At 47.6% G+C, this 20469-nt stretch overlaps 1 protein-coding gene across 1 annotated transcript in view; it reads left to right on the plus strand.

Annotated features, from left to right (window-relative positions):
- Positions 1-14960, plus strand: part of LOC135822847 (CD151 antigen-like) — a 37435-nt gene extending 22475 nt beyond the window's left edge. The window contains exons 6-9 of the mRNA XM_065335682.1: positions 2820-2912; positions 4603-4815; positions 6572-6655; positions 14344-14960. Of these exons, the coding sequence (XP_065191754.1) occupies positions 2820-2912; positions 4603-4815; positions 6572-6655; positions 14344-14445 (492 nt within the window). The 3' untranslated portion in view covers positions 14446-14960. The remainder of the gene's footprint in view (positions 1-2819; positions 2913-4602; positions 4816-6571; positions 6656-14343) is intronic.
- The last annotated feature ends 5509 nt before the right edge of the window (positions 14961-20469 follow it).

Raw genomic sequence — 20469 nt, forward strand, 5'->3', positions numbered from 1 at the left:
CATCTCCCCACCATATGTGTTATACTGTTGTTTTGGGCATGTTAGCAGAGCAATCACTGCTCCCCCTTCATTCCTCTTGGAGGCAAACATGGAAGTTTACGTGGGAATGAACTGATCTAACACTATTATCACCAACCCTCAATGCTCTTAGCTCACGCCTGAGCTAGGCACCCTTGTCTCGTTACATGGGGCAATTCTCAGTCATCAGTCATCAGGGCAGTCATGAGTCATGAGTCATCAGTCATCAGGGCCGTCTTGTATTAAGCAGTCCAGTGACCTATCTACGGGATGCGGATGGAAACGTGCCGAGATGGAAATTCCGACACGTATTTTTCAGCACGTATCAGGCACGTATCAGCGTACATGCCAGTCACTTTGACTGGCGCCATGGTGGGGTAAAACAAATAGTACTCGAAGGCGTTGCACGCCCTAAATACGAGTCGAATTGCAGTTTTTTTTTGTGAAAGCCTGAGCGCGTGTTTGGGCACACATGAACCGCAAGCATACCGCGTCCACGCGCCAGTCGTGAACACAGCTTTAGCCTCGCCCAGATTCTTTGTAATTAAATAGAGACGTGTCTACCCTGGTTGTTACCGTTAGTTTGACTATTGTAGTATGGTACTTTGGAGTCTGTAGCTACACTAGGTCACATGACTAGTATGGTACTTTGGAGTCTGTAGCTACACTAGGTCACATGACTAGTATGGTACTTTTTAGGTGAGCTTCTGGTGTTTAAATAGTGCAGCTTATTCTCCAGAAAATACGGTAATATTTATTCTCCGGAAAATACGGTAATATTTATACGTTTCTGCTTGTAGTCACGACTGCTACAATTGCAGCTGGTAAACTATGTACATGTGAAAATGGGTTGGCCATCTTGTGTAGCTTTCCACAACGTGGTTCGCGGCTGTAGTTTTTATGGTGGGAGATCTGCGCCAAGCCAATGCTGGATTGTTCAATAGTAGACGCTCTGCAGAGCCTGGGAGCCATTGCCCATGACAGACCAGCATGGCGAGATCTATGCATGAGGGTCTGTGCATTGTGATATTCCGACAGATCCTGAAACAGTCAAACTCAGGAAATAGCACTATCATTATCACTCAGGCTGCAATATTCATAATTATAGACATAAATGACATATCTTCAATACCCATGAGCTACATTGTATATATTATGATATAAGTATCATAAGTATTACTATCATCGTTCTAGCTCATTTTTTCCCCTGTCATAGTCCTGTTTATCATGTTCAGCATAAGCGAAGTTGTGGATCATGCTTGCATGGTTGACTCCAACTCGTACATGCAAGTAATAATAATAATAATAATAATAATTTGAAACTCGGGTATTGAGCCAATAATAAAAGTAGAAAGGAAAAGGACATATAGTATCTAGTTACAGTGGTGGAGAGTTACTCTTAACTCGTTTCCATAATTATGTCCTTTTCCTTTCTACTACTAATAATAATAATAATAATAATAATAATAATAATAAACTATGTACAGTATCTTGTTTTAGTCTCTTGCGGATACAGTCTACTTGTAGTATATTTGTTAATACAGTCTAGTATACTTGTTAAAGGGGAAGTTAAGGCAAAAATTAAAATTTCACCAGTTGTAGTCTTCGGGGTGCTGAGTCGAATGGTCGTGGTCCGAGGAAGCTGAGACGCTCCCTTCCTCCTTGAATCCCAATCGAACTCGCGCACTTCCACCGAAACTGGGTGACTGCGCCCTACTAGATGGGGATTTGTATGCAAAATGTCACTAAAAGCGCCATTTTGCTCGTATAAAAGCACGGATGACCGCGATTGGCCCATATGTTGTAGCCTTTTGGACGCTGAGTCGACTGGTTTTGGTCCGAAAAGGCTGCGATGCAGCGTTCCTCCTTTATTCCCAATCGAACATGGTTGAACAAGCGGTCACGTGCTCCTGCGTACGCCAGTCACCTGGTCACCGTGCCTGCAGGGTACAACTTACTACTAGCCTGTTTGACCTTTTTTGGGTGCAGTCCTGTCACTCGAGTTGAACCTTGGTGTGAAAGTTGTCGCCTGCTGGCGTGGTGACCAGGTGATTTGGGCACCCAGGAGCACGTGACCGCTTGTTCAACCATGTTCGATTGGGAATAAAGGAGGAACGCTGCATCGCAGCCTTTTCGGACCAAAACCAGTCGACTCAGCGTCCAAAAGACTACAACATATGGGCCAATCGCGGTCATCCGTGCTTTTATAAGAACGAAATGGCGCTTTTAGTGACATTTTGCATACAAATCCCCATCTAGTAGGGCGCAGTCACCCAGTTTCGGTGGAAGTGCGCGAGTTCGATTGGGATTCAAGTAGGAAGGGAGCGTCTCAGCTTTCTCGGACCAATACCATTCGACTCAGCACCCCGAAGACTACAACTGGTGGAATTTTAATTTTTGCCTTAACTTCCCCTTTAATACAGTCTAGTATACTTGTTAGAACTTCAGAGTAGGCATGGATGGACATTCATTGTAAGAAACTGGGGGTAGACATGGATGGACATTCATTGTAAGAAACTGGGGGTAGACATGGATGGACATTCATTGTAAGAAACTGGGAGTGGAGATGGATGGATATTTGATCATTGTAAGAAACTGACAGTAGAGATGGATGGAGATTTGATCATTGTAAGAAGCTGACCAGTAGAGATGGATGGAAAATATGATCATTGTAAGCAGCTGACAGTAGACATGGATGGAGATTTGATCATTGTAAGCAGCTAAGAGTAGACATGGATGGAGATTTTCACTGAACCTTGCGTCTGTAATGTTCTATGTTATGTTTTTGTTTGTTCCCTTAGCAACACGGTGTGGAAACATACTACCTTGCTGCCATGGAAACGTACGACACTAAAGTTCATGTCCACAATGCCATTGATCATGTACAGAGTAATGTAAGTGTTGATATAGAATGAACTGTTGTGCTGCAGTGCTTTGTGTTATACATACTATACAGGACTATACAGGACTATATCAGTATCCATGTATCCATGTATCCATGTATCCATGTATCCATGTATCCATGTATCCATGTATCCATGTATCCATGTATCCATGTATCCATGTATCCATGTATCCATGTATCCATGTGGACATCAGGGAGCTTGGCACACAGGGAGATCATATCGATGTGCTGTGTGCTGATTATGTCAGCCTTGAAGGCTCCAGTGTTGGTTGGGTTTATGTTTATGGTCGGCATGCCACAGCCTTACTGATGGCCACGTGTTGCATAGGACATAGATCGCATACAGCTGTGTGCTTTGTGCTGCGCGCTGCTTGGTGTAATACTGTGTTTTGTGACACTGCTTGGTGTGAATTGTGTGTTGTGTTTTGTGACATGATGTGCTGTGACACTGTGCGGTGTGAAACTGTGCGGTGTGAAACTGTGCGGTGTGACACTGTGCGGTGTGACACTGTGCAGTGTGACACTGTGCAGTGTGACACTGTGCGGTGTGACACTGTGCGGTGTGACACTGTGCAGTGTGACACTGTGCGGTGTGACACTGTGCAGTGTGACACTGTGCGGTGTGACACTGTGCAGTGTGACACTGTGCGGTGTGAAACTGTGCGGTGTGAAACTGTGCGGTGTGACACTGTGCGGTGTGACACTGTGCGGTGTGACACTGTGCGGTGTGACACTGTGCGGTGTGACACTGTGCGGTGTGACACTGTGCGGTGTGATACTGTGCGGTGTGACACTGTGCGGTGTGACACTGTGCAGTGTGACACTGTGCGATGTGACACTGTGCGGTGTTACACTGTGCGGTGTTACACTGTGCGGTGTAACGCTGTGTGTTGTGACATGGTGTGCTGTGAAACTGTGCGGTGTGACACTGTGCAGTGTGACACTGTGCAGTGTGACACTGTGCAGTGTGACACTGTGCGGTGTGACACTGTGCAGTGTGACACTGTGCGGTGTGACACTGTGCAGTGTGACACTGTGCGGTGTGACACTGTGCGGTGTGACACTGTGCGGTGTGACACTGTGCGGTGTGACACTGTGCGGTGTGACACTGTGCAGTGTGACACTGTGCGGTGTGACACTGTGCGGTGTGACACTGTGCGGTGTGACACTGTGCGGTGTAACACTGTGCGGTGTGACACTGTGCAGTGTAACACTGTGCGGTGTGACACTGTGCAGTGTGACACTGTGCAGTGTGACACTGTGCGGTGTAACGCTGTGTGCTGTGACACTGTGCGGTGTAACACTGTGCGGTGTGACACTGTGCAGTGTAACACTGTGCGGTGTGACACTGTGCAGTGTGACACTGTGCAGTGTGACACTGTGCGGTGTAACGCTGTGTGCTGTGACATGGTGCGGTGTGACACTGTGCAGTGTGACACTGTGCGGTGTGACCCTGTGCAGTGTGACACTCTGCGGTGTGACACTGTGCGGTGTAACGCTGTGTGCTGTGACATGGTGCAGTGTAACACTGTGCGGTGTGACACTGTGCGGTGTGACACTGTGCAGTGTCACGCTGTGTGCTGTGACATGGTGCGGTGTGACACTGTGTAGTATGACACTCTGTGGTATGTCACTTTGTTGGCTGTGCATTCTTTGGACATTCTTCTGCGCACAAACAGTTTGAATGCTGTGGAGCTGTAAGTCCTAGCGACTGGGAGGATGTGTCCTCCAATTCCACACACCAGCTGGATGTGGAAGCATTTCCGGCAAGTTGTTGTGTGGAAACGTCTTCTATCATCAACAGTCACCCACCTAGGCACCGCTGTACTGCCACTGGAGGAACCAGTCATGCTGACAAACATGCTGACGATGGCACTCTGCATTATACAAAGGTAAGAATGATCAGTTTGTGATGTGATACACTTGATTCATTTCCATATTTCCTCCCCCCCCCCCCCCCTCCTGGATTCCTTCCCCTTATCCCCGACGAGTCTTTCCCCCTGATCCCTCTCCTGATTCCTCTCCTGATCCCTCTCCTGATTCCTCTCCTGATCCCTCTCCTGATTCCTCTCCTGATTCATCGCCTGATCCCTCCCCCCCCCCCCCCTCCCGATTCCTTTCCCGATACCCCCCCCCCCCCCCCGCCTGATTCCTTTCCCGATACCCTCCCCCCCCCCCCCGATTCCTTTCCCCGATACCCTTCCCCCCGATTCCTTTCCCCAATGCCCCCCCCCCCCCCCCCCGATTCCTTTCCCAGATACCCTTCCCCCCAATTCCTTTTGCAGATATATTCCCAGTAAGCCATGAACGGAGACCCCCTCGTCTTAGGCCTCGGCCTTTGGGGAATCCATAAACGAGAGAGCTTGGAAGCTCAGGGCCCTACGCTATGCTTTTTTGCCTTGATGACCTAGACAAAAAAAGCATAGGGATGTTATAAATTCTTTAAAAAATTCCTTTTTTTTAAGACATAACCTGGGATTCGAACCCACACTATCGTGCCCTGCATGCATCCCCCGATACACTTCGCATACATACTAATTCTTCCAAGTTGCTTCACATTATGATCTTGCTTTTGAAAGCCCTATTTGAATATGCATTGTGGGCAGCCGTCTTTGATGGTACGGTACGGTAGGGATAGGTACGGGACAGGTACGATCGAGGGTAATACGACACCGTCTCCCGTACCGTACCATCAAACACAGCTGGCCACATACAGCTGCCCGCAATATTCAAATAGGGCTTTCAAATGCAAGATCATAACGTGAAGCAACTTGGAAGAATGGGTATGAATGCGAAGTGTATGGGGGAATGCATGTAGGGCGATAGTGCGGGTTCGAATCCCAGGATATGCCTGAAAAAAAAAATAGGAGAATTGAAAAATTTATAACATCCCTATGATTTTTTGCCGTCAGACACGGGATAGCGCCAGGCGTGACACAAACACACAAATACCAAATTAAAGCTGTGTGGACCCTGGCTAGCGCCAGACGTTTTCCGGGTAAACCTGGCCTGGTAGCTTTCTAAATCGAGCGAAAACCACAGCGAAATCGGCTGCTGAGAATTTGAAAATTCAAATTTCCTTGCCGATCCAGCCCAATCGAGACTTTTGGCTGCCATCTTGTTAAATGTCCAAATTTCGCGAAAAAAACAGCCGTGAGTGTGCAACTGGCGGATGGGTTCGCCCATGGCGGAATTTTTTGTTGACGTAATCTTTTCTATGATGCATGCGCTGTGAGTCTTTTGGGAAGTTTTGCCCCGTGCACTTGGCCGGGCTATACATTGTAAGGTCAGTGCCTAGCACGTGCTCTTACACTGCTCTGCGGCAAAATGCACGTTTTCTGAAAAAAGGCCGGTGACGTCCATAACAAATTCCGCCGTGGGTGAGCGTATCTGCAGATTGTGCAGGGGAGATCCGGAGTTTCACACTTTTGTTTATCTACTCTTGCTATTAGTATACCTATGCCATTGCAGTTGTGTAGAGTCCGGTGACGGTGACGGTGAGCCTTGCTAGTGTAGACTTCCTCATCATTTCCATTAAAATTTGTTTTTAGAAATGTGAACTATGTGCAATCTATGGAATATCGTGAATTTGTTTAAAATGTGACATATGTGTGATTTGCTGAATTTGAATTTGTTTGCTTTCTGCAGGGCTGCTCCAGCCAGCTACGGCATTACATCAAGCGATATTTTATTTTGATTTCGTTCCAAGCCCTTCTGATCAGTGTTTGCTTGGTAAGTTGAAATAATGTGACCTTCACTCATGTGACCTTCACTCATGTGACCTTCACTCATGTGACCTCCACCACCCCCCACCCCCCCCCCCCCCCACACACACACACACAATCATGTGACCTCCACCCCCCCTCCCCTCCCCCCCCCCCCCCCACACACACACAATCATGTGCCCCCCCCACACACACACACAATCATGTGCCCCCCCCCCACACACACAATCACAGTGTGACCTCCATCCCCCCCCCCCCACACACAATCATGTGACCTCCCCCCCCCCCACAGGCCCACACACACACAATCATGTGACCCCACACACACACAATCATGTGACCTCCCCCCCCCCCCCCCCACACACACACAATTGCAATCATGTGACCTCCCCCCCCCCCCCCCCCCCACACACACATCGTACATGCACATGTACAATGTACTAGTATAGGTGAAGTGTAGCGTAGTAGTCTGCAGGATGCACGGCCATACTGACCAACCACCAAAATCTCAATCCCTTGACAAGACATGCAGAATCCCTGGATGGCACGAAAAATCCCTGGATGGCACGAAAACAACTTTAAACAAGTGAAAAAGAACTTTTCCCGCCAAAAAAACGTTCGACTCTGCAGATCTGGGTACAGCAGAGTTCAACCCTCCAGTGCAGTTCAATCAGTCGGCGCCCGCCTGTCAGTGCAGATCTTGCAGGCTAGGCCAGTCAGATCTTGAAAGTGCCGTGCAGAGTTCAAAGTGCGAGTGGGCACCGTACATATTTTTGAAAAAACCTGGACATTCGCAGGCGCGTACGCAGGGGGGTTTCCCGTTGCCCGGAAACCCCCAAATGTTCCAAACGAGCAACATTTTTGTGCATTTTTGGTTGGGAGGGCGCGCGATTGATCTGACAAAAATGAAAACTTCAACAGGTCATAACTCAGTCAAATCTCGCTCAATTCCAACGATCCAAATATCCAGGTCAAATAGAAACCTCTTAGCTGTCGGTAGAAACAATTCGCGAAGCACTGCGAGCAATGTTTCTTGGGATATATCATTTGTAAGTTGAGCCGCGATCTCGGCAATTTCCAAAGCGCGCAGTGCGACTTGAGTATCGAGAATTTGAGACTGTTTGTCACATCGACTTGCTCAAGTTTGCAGGGGCTTCACTTGTGATATTCTCAAGAGTATACAGCTAAACAATCGAAACTCTGCGATCGAGAAAAACGAAATCGCTGGAGCAGGAGCCGTTTGGGCCTTTGTTTGGGGCATTTTTCGCACCGTTGCTGCACTCTACCGCTGGTACAGTGCAGGAGCGTAGCAGCAGGTCCGGCCAGTCCGGCTGTGGCCTGACCAATGCCAAAAGTGCCCAGAATGCAGGATTTTGCTCCCTAATTTCCAATTTTTCCCGGGGGATACCCCCCGACCCCCATGGCCATGCACCCGGACCACCTCCAACGGCGGTGCTACGCGCCTGCAGTGTCCTGGCTATCATGGTCGACCTCATTCTCTTCTCTCGTGGACGTGGATACCATTCCACTTCCAGGAAGATTGAGCGGGTAGAACTGATGAATATGAATATGATCCAAGGAACGCGAACAATGCAATATTTATGCTTCGGTTGGAAACCCCCCTAGAGGTGACCCTGCGTACGCGCCTGATTCGAGGCGAATACATGGAATATTCAGGAAAATCCAGTATCAGACACAACTGTGACTTTTCCGGGAGTTTGCTTGAAATCCCCGGGACCCCGGGAGTAGTGTTGATTTCCCGGGATTTTCCCTGGGAAAATCGGGAGTGTTGGTCAGTATGCACGGCATGGTCATAGCATACCCCGATATTGCCATTACTCCAAACTCACTCTCTTGTCTGTTGGTGTGTCACGTCCTGAACACGTGTGTGTCTTCTCTATACTCTAGCATAGGGACTAGACTGTGAACTTGTGTTTTGTGTTTGAACTTTTAACCCTTTACCGGCAGCCCCATACTTGAATGCGTCAACGTTGACGCATTCGACATGCATACAAAACCATGCCTGGCATGACGGGAAGCATCAGCCCACGGGGATTTCCCGTGGCCCTCACACAGCCAAGGTATGATCCTATCGGTAGCTGAAGAGATCCACGCGTGTCCCATTTGATTTCATTGAGAACTGCGCGATCGAAAACTTACGGAAATACACGCGCGCCGACAATGCCGTCCGCCTCCGTCAAAACATCGTCAGGTGCATTTTCTCTTGCGCAGTGAGTTCCTATCGTATTCGGATGACTTCTCCGACGAGGACCTAGCAGTCATTCGCTCTGTGACCGACGACAGATAGATAAATACTTCGTTCCAGCCGCCGATGCAAGAAAATTTCAAATTACGGAGCGAGGCGCACGCCAAGTAAATTCTCACGCAAATATGGGGAGCGCCAGCCGCTGAAGACGATGTCGTCGTGATGTACCTGGAAGAAGCTGATGGTGCTTATGGTAGGGAAGCCATGGAGAGCGATCCCCGTGTCGACAGTCTCCCAGAGACGGAATTTAGGCCATCGACTTTCTACGTACCTGAGTGACGGCAGCGCAGCGCGGCGTGCGTGCGACCGTACGTGCGTGCGTGCGACCAGCGATTCTGGGACGATACTGCTCTCTTTTGCGAGCGAGGCATGGCCACTGAAGTTTGTGATGGCTATGGCGTTTGTTTCCGCTCCGAAGTCGACTTGTTTTGACAGTATCATGTCAATGTCGGAACTCTGACGATTCGCATGTGTACAATTTCTGTGTTTAGACGTAGAGGTGCCAATTTAGCAGCGTATGAGTGTGGTATGAGAGAATAAATGTTTCCATGGTCAAGAAGTAGTACTAGACTTCCAATAAAACATAACTTGCACATACAAAATGTGGCCTCGTTGTGAGTTTTTGGCATCCTTCTAAATGTTATGGATTTCACATACAAAAGTAACTTGCCAGTAAAGGGTTAACTATCATTCAGTAGAGGAGAAAATTAAAGCTTGTTGTTAACCATTTCACTGCCGCTGTCGACTAGAGTCAACAGCGCATTCATGCACTCTGAGTGCCATTGTCGACTTGCGTCGACGAGTAAACATGCAGTCCCCAGTGCTGTTGTCGACTTCCGTCGACAGGCAGACCTCACCCAGTTTGTGCCTCTATTTTCGAATATTGGAGATGTTTAGCCGTGGTAGAGGGCCACTAGGCCCTAGAAGAGGTCCATACCCATCGAAATACGCTGCCAGTAGTATGGGTTGCCATTTGAATCGAACCAGCGTCGTTGAAAATGCGCATCCAATTTTTAGCCGAGCGACGAGGAAGAAATCGGTTCTCACGCACTTCCACCTTGCAGAGTCGGTGCGAGTATTTTCCTCTTTCCCGTCAACTTTCATTGCACGGAGCATGGAATTTGGTTCAGACTTGATGCCTAGCTACTTGGTCCGGCTCATCGCAATTGTCGCTTATCTATCGCCACTAAGAACAGGCGTTTTGTTGCCGCTCTGTGAAATTTTCAATAGGCATAGTGAGGAAGCATGACACATGAATACTCTCCGCGACAAGAAAAAAAATTCAGCCATGGAATCAGGTGAAGCGAGTCATAGAAGGAAAGCAAGGTAAGCAAAATGCACGAAACAAATCAGCGAAAGAGCGCGTTTTTGCACTCACACTCTTACAGGTCCAGAGTTCATTCAACTCTCCATCACTCGAGCTGCCGCGTTACATGAGCTGACACTAGATTGCTGGTGTCTAGCTGCTGGCGTAGACTGGTAGAGTATATCTTACTTTGTCAGCCTGTCGTATGGCAGCAATGGGAAAGGAACAGTTGTGTCTGTCACTTCGGTCCTTGAAGGAATCGTGGGCAGTGTGACCTGTGTGTCACCACAGTGTGTTTCAACAGAGCCTTCGAATGAGGCACACATGCCTCTCCAGACAGCTGTCATACGCTCCACTGGCACTGGATACGCTGAGACGATTCTTGTAATGCTGCTGCCAGGTCCACGAAGGAACAAAAAGGAACAACCAAAACGTCCCTCGCATGCGCGCATCGCATCGAAAACACCTTTCTTCATCAGCATGACGCTCATACTCGTAGATCTACTCCTCTGCCGTGCACGCGTGCCTGTCACGCTCTCCAGGATGTCAGTTGCCCCTGCTACAGTTCCGGTCTTCGGGTCGCTGCGCTTGGCATTTAGCAACACAGACAGTGAAAGGCCAGGTTTCCACTTCCCAAAAAAGTCGAACACATCGCGATTCAAAGCGCTAGTCGCGATCATTTTTTCTTTGGTGCCTCATTTGATCTTACCATCACAACCGCCCAAGCAAAAGTAAGTTAGATATCGTGATTGGACTGGGTTTTACCTGTCAAAAGGTGAGTGGGAGATAAGCGACAATTGCGATGAGCCGGACCAAGTATTACCCAAGACTCCAGGCGGCTATCCGTTGCGATAGTCGTTTGGAGTCACAGGTAGAGACAACCAGACGATGGATTCCTCGCGGACGCATTCACTGCAAACTTGACGGAAACAGCGCTGGCGGCGGTCACTGGGTCCAGAACTAAAATTTTCTAAGAACTACCACGTTACAATGGCGACCAGCACAGTCAAGGAACACTACAGGTATGTCAGCTACAACATAATTATATTCTTTCTACAGCGACACCTACCTCTTGGTCAATACCTGACGATCTACTGCAAGCTGATGCGAAAGTGAATTACACCCGTGAACGCCGCGCTTGTCAACGGAACAGGGAAGCGCTTCACTCTCCGAAGTTGAAAAGTATTTGGACTGCTGCTAATTGGGAGAACAAACGACCACCATGGCGGCAGAACATTCCGCAGCCGTTCACCGACACAATCCGCTTCACCAAACGACTTACGAACGTTTCGTTCTCCGAGTTTTCTGGTGGCAGCAACAAGAATTTCGTCCGCAACGACAGGACGAAAGTCTCTCGCAACTGAAGTCCTGTCGCCACAAAGATGGAGAAGATTCCGCAAGCCATCTCTTCTGCTTCCAGTGTTGTAGCTCTCCTGTCCATTGGCATATCTTTCAATCCCAGCGAACGAAAAAAGTATCTGCTTCTCTCTCCAAAACAACAACTATTATATATAAACTAACTATTACTTTACTTCGCGAGTGTCCGGGGCCGATCATGTACATAGTGTATGTAGCGCATGTGGCGCACGGCGCACTTTTGCATGACATGACACGCATTTTGCACAGCGGCTGGCGCTAGATCGCGCAACACGTTCGTACTTCGGATTTTGCGTTTTTTTTTCGACGGCAATGGCTTCCTTTATGAGTTGTCTACCTACGATGTATACTTTGGAAAGTGATATTCCGTACAGAAAGTATCAAAAAATCCAGGAAAAGTTGGCCTTTCGATTTTTTGAGCTGGAGGTAAAAGTGCCTGGCAGGGAGGGGGTGTACAGCTCAGCTGACAGCCTGGCAGGGAGCGCCTTGTCACCTTGAGTGGTCAGCTGGCAGTGAAAGGGTTAAGTTATAAAACTGATGAAATTGCCTAATTGTACCGTACTCGTGCGATTAGTGCCCCTGGGGCACTATTTTTTCTATGTTTATCTCAGATGGAGAACGATTCCCGAAAGGTCACTATTTTTTCAATGCTGGTAAAGTTTCGTCATCCAGCATAAAACAAGGCAAAACGGAGCTTTTAAACAGATTACTGGAAACTATCATGACTCAAGAGAAACGGCAACAAGAACTGAGATTTTGATCCTGACAGCACCAGTGCAATGACATGGACAAGAACATTAGCAAAACAACACACAACCTGCATATGCGCTTGATATCAAGCTCGGGGGGGGGGGGGGGGGGGGAGGCACTATTCAAGAGAGGTATTTATTCCCGTAGCTATGCAAAAGACGTTACTTCAGTAACGTCTGGCGCTAGCCAGGGTCCATATAGCTTTAATTCCGTGTTTGTTTGTGCCATCGGCATGCCTTGCGCTATCCCGTACCTGTTCCGTACCGTACCATCAAAGACAGCTGGCCACAATATTAAAATAGGCCTTTCAAATGCAAGATCATAACATGAAACAACTTGGAAGAATGAGTATGTATGCGAAGTATATCGGGGGAATGCATGCAGCGCAGGGCGATAGTGCGGGTTCGGATCCCAGGTTATATCTTGAAAAAAATAGGAGAAATGAAAAATCTACTTCCTCCGTATACAAAAACTTCGTGACTTTTTTTGAAAGCTGCGCATAGCTCTGGAATTGTTCCGTTTGACTTGGAATAACACTCGTGGCATTGCCTAACTTGTTTACAAGCTATATACAAAGAAAAAGCAACTCAGACGAATGAGATTGAGTTTTTTCATAGTCTTTGTCGCTCGTGTCATTGTCACCTGACGACGCTGACTCCGCATCGCCAACAGTCGCTGCTTCCGCTCGCATTTCGTTCAGATTCTTGTCAGCTGCAGTGATGATCCGACGCTGGACTTTGGCTACGTCCTCTTCATCTCCAGAGCTGTGTACGAATCGGTGACGACTATTCAGTCGATCCAACCCGCGACCTCCATTATCCCGTGAAACAAGTTGTACAAGCACATCCACACGCTTCGCATTTTCTCGCGAGGATAATTCTCCCAGCATTCTACAACGGCTTCGAGGAGGTCCCTGCGATTCCACTTGGCGACAAAGGAGACGTCTGACTGGAGAGAGGCGAAGAAAGCCAGGCCGTCGACATTGTGATCAGGAGTCTGCCCTGGTTGCACGACGACTGAAATGTTTCATCTTGCCGTGCGAGAGGAACCAATTTTATGTTCTCACGCTGCGTATGGGGCGGCGCACCGCAAGTACGAGCGCTCGAGCCTGGCCAGCTTCAGGGCAGCGAGAGCCGCGTGATTCCGTGTACCAGCCGCGAGCTCCACTTCGTCACTGTGTCAGTTTCGAGCAAGTAAGTGTTAGTTTTTTCTTCATATTTTGACTCTTGAGTTCCTGTCGGCAACGTCCTCACACGCATGGCTTTCGTGGAGAATCTGTTCGGGATAAACCAAACTTACCTCGACATGAATGTGGGTTGTCGATGACAGCCTTTAGCGCGGTTTGTTGAGCAGGTTCTTGCTCAAAAACACCATTCGAAAAAGTCACAAAGTTTTTGTATACGGAGGAAGTATAACATCCCTATACTTTTTTTGCCTAGGTCATGAAGGTGGTAGACGGTGCCTCGAATGCAAAGAGAAAGTTTGATGTAGCCAATCAATGAAAAAAAACATTTCCATCAGTTCTAATAACATGCATGATGAGCCAGGCAAAAAAGCATAGCGTAGGGCCATGAGCTTCCAAGCTCTCTCGTTTTTTCACTGGCTCTTAGCTACTGGGGTAATATTTGAGATAGAGCGCTATTTAAGAGACGGCTCTAATCGCGCGAGTACGGTAGTTTGTGGTACTAGTTTTTTCCCCACTGAGGGTATTGACACATTGCAGAATCGGATGCTAACCCTTAGGTGTCGGATACTGGAAACCTGTGGAAAGCTCCTATTGTTCCTTCGTAGGCGCACGATGAAGTTCCCGAACCGTCTCTTACCTCGTGCACATTTGTATATCAATACTTGTACCAGGGGTATGTATGTATTATGTGTATGTGCATACATGTGACGTTATGTATGTGTGTCTATGTGTATGCGTGCGTGCGTATGTGTGTGTGCACATGCACATGCGTGTTACGTGTTTGTCTATATGTATATGGGCAACTTGCAGGTCTGGCACATTCTCGTTTTGGAGCGTTACTCAAGTCTTCTTCATCGTCGTCATGAAGTCAAGATCAGTACTTGTACATTACCATCTCCACAAGCCGTCTAACACACCCACTGTGATCAACCACCTCCTCTAATTTCTAGTGATGAAGAAGCTAGACATTCGACCACTAATGACCCATGCTGCCACTGCCGCTGCTGCTGCCACCGCCGCGGCTGCTGCGGCAGTGGCTGCCGCTCTTGCTCTTGTCACTGCTGCCACCGCCGCTTCTGCTGCCGCTGCTGCTGCTGCGGTAGTGGCTGCCGCTCTTGTTCTTGTCACTGCTGCCACCGCCGCTTCTGCTGCCGCCGCGGCTGCTGCGGCAGTGGCTGCCGCTCTTGTTGTTGTCACTGCTGCCATATTGCATGCACTGCTTTTACGTTTTTTCCAGAAAAGTTGAATTGGTGATTTCAGGCTGATGTGGCTGATGTAGCGATCCGGGGTAGAGTTCTACCGGTTTGTTGTCATGGCAATGTAGAAAATACCATGTGTGCATGTTGTCATGACAATACGGTTTTCCTGTTTCAATCCTACCGTTTGTCTTCCCTTTGTGAACTGATCATTATACAATTAAAATTGAATGTTTGGTGTGGATGTGTACCTGCATTCCCGCTGCATTGTTACCATGCCAACTGTCACCTACACTAGTGTGGCGGTGACTGGCGTGATGTACACGCATCTCATGATCTGTGCGTGCTGCATGTGGCCTGTATCTAGAGTGGTGGCATATACCGGTGCCAAGTTAGTTTGCTGCAATAAAATAATACACTTTCTGCATGATTTGCTATTTGAGAAGGGTGTCCCAGCTATTTCCCAGCCACCCTTCTCCACAGTACTTAGTAGAGAGGTTCTGCTATACGTGAAACATAGAGAACTAGCGTAGAGAGCAGGTGAAGTCTGGGTTAGATTCTGCGACTTCGCGTACGGTTTGGGTCCAGATTTCTACGCGTAGACGAGGTTCGGTACGCTTTCCAACGGCCGAAGAGAGTTGGAAAGCTTGTGTCTTTGTGGATAACTCGAAACAATTTGCGCTAAGACGCTGCAAAATCGCTCCGATTTTGGATTTCATTCCACAGAATGTGGTACCGACAAGATGCGGTCCTTGACCGCATTTCCGTCACTTCGCAGTGGCCTTTCTTCCGTTTAGTTTGTTCCCGCCCTCCCACCCCGGACTGAAGGGTGTTTATAGACATTGTGTTGATGTGTGTGGTTTTGCCTAGGGCAGTTACGACTGCGGTGTTTTTCTTTGTTGGTCTTTTAGAAAAACTTTAGGGGTGGTGTGCGCGTCGTGGGCTGTTGTATGGTTACATTCAGCTTCAGAGGGTTATTGACAGGGGATGAATTGGCATGGGGCAGAATGCAAGATTGAATTGCAAGATTGAATTGAAGGGTTGGGATTTTCAGGGGTCATCAAGGCATTGTGTTAACTGAAGCTGGATGATGACCTGTGTGGTGTGCCGGTGTGAAGATGATGTGCAAGGGTGTGTTCTCTTGCGTTTCTGAGGTGTGCGTTTTTACATTTCCCTATTGTTATGCCGTTGTTGGCGTGTTGTATGCTGTGTAATCATCAGCATTTTTGATTGACTGCTGTATCGATCGTTGATATATTTTTGTAAATGTACAAATAATTATAGAAAAAAAAGAAAAAAAAGTCTAAATAAAGGCCATTGCCGAGCCACCGTGCTCTCAGCAGAGACTTCTGTGTGTTGGTGTTGTGAGAGTGTACCACAAAGACTCTACGTTGTGGTACACGCAAAGAAGATGCGTACGAATCTGCTGGCTAAAATACATGTACAGAGTAGAGGCAGAAAACTACCAAATATGGAAGGGGAAATTCTCAGTAGACATTCCACGTGATTTCTCTACGTGAACGTCGAGCAGAACCGTTGAAGTTTCTTTACGTTACGGGAATGAGAAAAGAGTTCCCGGGATTCTTTGTCAGTTTGTTTCGTGTTCCATCACAGAGAGGTTCCGGAGTACGATTTTACGTGCAAAGATACGTAGATCTAGAGGCGCTACAGATATTTTTATACATCGGTTTTGAGTTGTGAAATGTTCCCGACGAGTAGTCGCCACAGGATAGCTGGTGGACTGGACTGGAGCGATACAATAAGAGATTTCATGGATGGCTCCTTCTGCACTTTGACATGAGTCGAGTGGAATTCCGCTCCATCACGACCGTGGAAAATTCTCGCGAAGTCCTTGACACCTGGAATCTCTGCTCGCTTGGTGAGCAGGGCCCTACCGTACTATACTCCGTAGATCTACGGTTTGGAAAAATAGAAATCTCGCACCTTCTACGTAGCAAAAAAAGTACCATCGCCTGGAATGCAAGATTACTGTATCCATGGTATCGAGATGCTGAGAACCTCTTATCTGCCATACTGCCTTACTGGCTAGAGTAGTAGAGAATGTTCGCCAGAACAGCCATCGATTGACTCGTCTCGGTTCTTTTTTTCTTTTCTTGCGGTGACGCGAAGCATACCGTAGATCTAGAAATAACTTGGTATGGTGTGGCCTAAACATGATAAAAAAATCATAAAGGATGATTATGTGTAGATCTACGCACGAGGTTCCGGTATCAAACATGTCAGTTCTCAGCAGGTAGGCGCTAGGCCCTAGCCTGGCGGCCGAGCGCGAGCCTGGTTCTCAGTGTAGACTACATTTCACTGCTGAGCGGTGTGACCCGGTGTGAGGTGAGAGTGAGATGGGACCACTGAGCTCATGAGCTGTTTACACTTACGTGGCTTAGTCACTTCACTGACTGTTACAGCGCGAACCTTTCCTTGAAAGGACTATGACTAGTGAGTAGTGTAGTAGTTGAAACTGGCGGGCACGGTTTACCGTTTTCAATATTAATTTTTTCTAAAGTGTTCTCCCTGGCAAACGTTGCACCGTTCTCTTTAGTTTGGAGCAGTTGAACTGGTTACTTGCCGAGCTGTACCTACTCAGTGTGTAATAATATCATGCTGTTTCTCGGGCGGCATTCAGTCAGTACTACTGTACTACTGTAGTACTGGCCTTGTTGCATTTAGTCACTAGTGTCGTTGCCAAGAATAGGCTAGTATTGAGTAACCTTTTGCCTAGTGTTGGAGTAGCAGACAATACATCCGAACAAGGTCAAGTTCCCTGGTGATGTGTCATGCGCTTTCCATCGGCGTGCAACAATGAGCGTCCAGAAGACCAGATGCTATTCGTGTATTGACGACAAACGGAAGACCTGGTGGGCAGGGTACGTAGAAAACGTTTGGTTTGTTCTCTGTTCTTGAGCATTTCGACATTGTAGAGATTTGATGTGTTTTCGAACGTTCGTGGTCTCACTACGTATATGTTGGACTCAGTAGAGCGTCCAGCCCCTATATGATGTCCAACCCCTATATAGAGTCCATTGGTCCAAAATCCACTGTACAGAGTCCAACCTTGGAATCAACTGTGAGCTCAAAGTTTAGATGGACATCACTCCCTGTATAGAGTCCAGCCAATTGGCTTCACCCCTATATAGAGTCCATTGGTCCAAAATCAACTGTATGGACGTCAGGCGAAATTACTGGTCAGTCGGCGTCACGCATTTTTCACAAAAATTTGCGTTTCACCTGCTGGGAGAGTATGCGTGTACTCGAGTCTCATCCTGAACACGTTTTTTTCTTCTTTTTTTCAGCTCCAGTATAACTGTATTTTTCATTGCAAAGCCGTCCTCGATTGTTGTGTTCGTTGTTCAAACGAAGTGGACATTCAATCATGAAGGCAGAGGACATAGGAGCCTGATTGGAGTTTCTCGTGGCATAGGACGGCCACACAGAGACACTTTGGGATTTTCTGAATATAAAATACCGTACGCACGATGCTGAGATCAATTTGTGCGATATCATAATTGTTTGTGATCTACCACATCGAGCAGAACGGGATCCAAACACAAGATTACCGACGGTTAGGCTGCCGACCTGACTGGACAAATGATCCCTGGCTTCACCTGACGCCAGACGTCGGAGACCATGTCCTTTGCCGCGACGTCCATCTCCAAAAAGAACTCCATCTTCGTCGTGAAAAGGCTTGAAATACTCAATATTCAACCGAGATTCGCGGTCTCACCCTTTCTCAGATCGAATCATTTTTTGTTGTAGCAGTTGCAGGGCAGATCCCCGCCACTACTTCAACAGAAGATGGCTCCAAAGCATACCTGGAACAAGCCATATTGAGGTTGCAAGCCACCCCTCTCAGCACTTTTTTTGAAGAAATTCGAAATTTCAATGGTGAAATTTCAATGGTGGAAGATATACTATGATATATTTCGCGGAGCGATCGCTCAACCTACGTCATTCAAACTTTGCAGGATGGTTCAGACGTACATGCTAGGCATGGAACCACAGAAGATGATATCATAGCTGACACACAGAGTCACACACACAGCAGATTCGTGTGCAAAGATACTAAATTAGTGGACGTCGTCATCTTCTTCCCACTGATCTCAAATGTACGATGACGTGCTATTTCGCCTGACGGTCCAAACTTTGAAATCAACTACCGTACTGGCAATATATGTTGCCGCGTAACGCGTAACGCAGGGGGGTGCGGCGTAACGCGCGACCAGGCTAGTGCGACAAATTTTCGTTGAGTTCGTAACGCGCGGCCGGCGGGGTGCGGCGATCTTTTCATTGCAGTTTGCACTGCAAAAAAAAGGCTGAAAACTGTGAAAGCTAAAGCACGTGTACCGCGTGGTGAAAAGTAGTTTTTGGAGGAAGCGCTCTTCCCCTATGTCAGTGACATAGGGGAAGAGCGCTTCCTCCAAAAACTACTTTTCACCACGCGTCACTTTGTCACATTGTCACTTTCCTTTTGATGATCTTTTTGTGAACAGATCACTCTGATAGTTAAAATATACAGTCTTCTATTGATATCGTTGTCGCCCTTTGCCGTCGGGTTTCCGTCGGGTTTGTAACAGTTGGATAGCAACTGAATTTCTGTGCCTTCAATGTGGATGAAAAGAAAAAATGATGCGGCAAAAGCCAAAAAAAATGATGCAGCAATAGCAAAAAAAGTGATGCGGCAATAGCAAAAAAAGGACTGCGGCAATATAGAAACCTGTGTAACGGCTCCTGTGCGACTTTGCATGTAACGCCCTGCGTGCGGCAAACATGTGCCAATGTAACGCTTCATGGCCTCACTGCGGCAACATATATTGCCAGTACGGTATAAGGAGTCTTTATGTGGACAACACTCCCTGTATAAAGTCCAGCCAATTAGGCATCCCCTATCCAGAGTTCGAAATTAGACACAGGATCTGCTGTAAGCAGTGAATATTAACCAGAAAACGGCCTCTCCCTTTAATCCTTTACATCATTCACTTCTCAAGATAAAAAATAAGTATTGAGGCACCACTGCAGCCACTTCATTACATGAAAAACCCTACAAACACCATCCTGAAATCAAGTGGTCTCTTCGCAGACGCTGCAAATTACAATATCTCAATCATGGAGTGTTGCCAAATTATTGTGCACGCACACACACACATGCACACACCCACACAACGCCAAGCAAATACCTAGAAAAAAGCCAAGAATCGAAAGAGAATAATGGAGATCCAAGGATTAATTATTTGTTTTCAAATTATTGTGCGCGCGCGCACACACACACACACACACACACACACACACACACACACAAACACACACACACACACACACACACACACACACACACACAAACTTATACAACGCCAACAAAACACCAAGAAAAGAGTAGAGACACAATACACACGCAACTCCAACAGCCATGCAAATGTCCACCCATTTACACGTAAAGTCAAGAGGGATAACAAATAATTATACGAAACGAATGCATTCGTGGGCAGATGCATACGTGGGCAGATGCATACGTGGGCAGATGCATACGTGGGCAGATGCAGACGTGGGCAGATGCATACGTGGGCAGATGCAGACGTGGGCAGATGCATACGTGGGCAGATGCAGACGTGGGCAGATGCAGACGTGGGCAGATGCAGACGTGGGCAGATGCATACGTGGGCAGATGCAGACGTGGGCAGATGCATACGTGGGCAGATGCATACGTGGGCAGATGCATACGTGGGCAGAT

This window comes from Sycon ciliatum, chromosome 8 (assembly GCF_964019385.1).
Source record: "Sycon ciliatum chromosome 8, ocSycCili1.1, whole genome shotgun sequence".
NCBI classification, from domain to species: domain Eukaryota; kingdom Metazoa; phylum Porifera; class Calcarea; order Leucosolenida; family Sycettidae; genus Sycon; species Sycon ciliatum.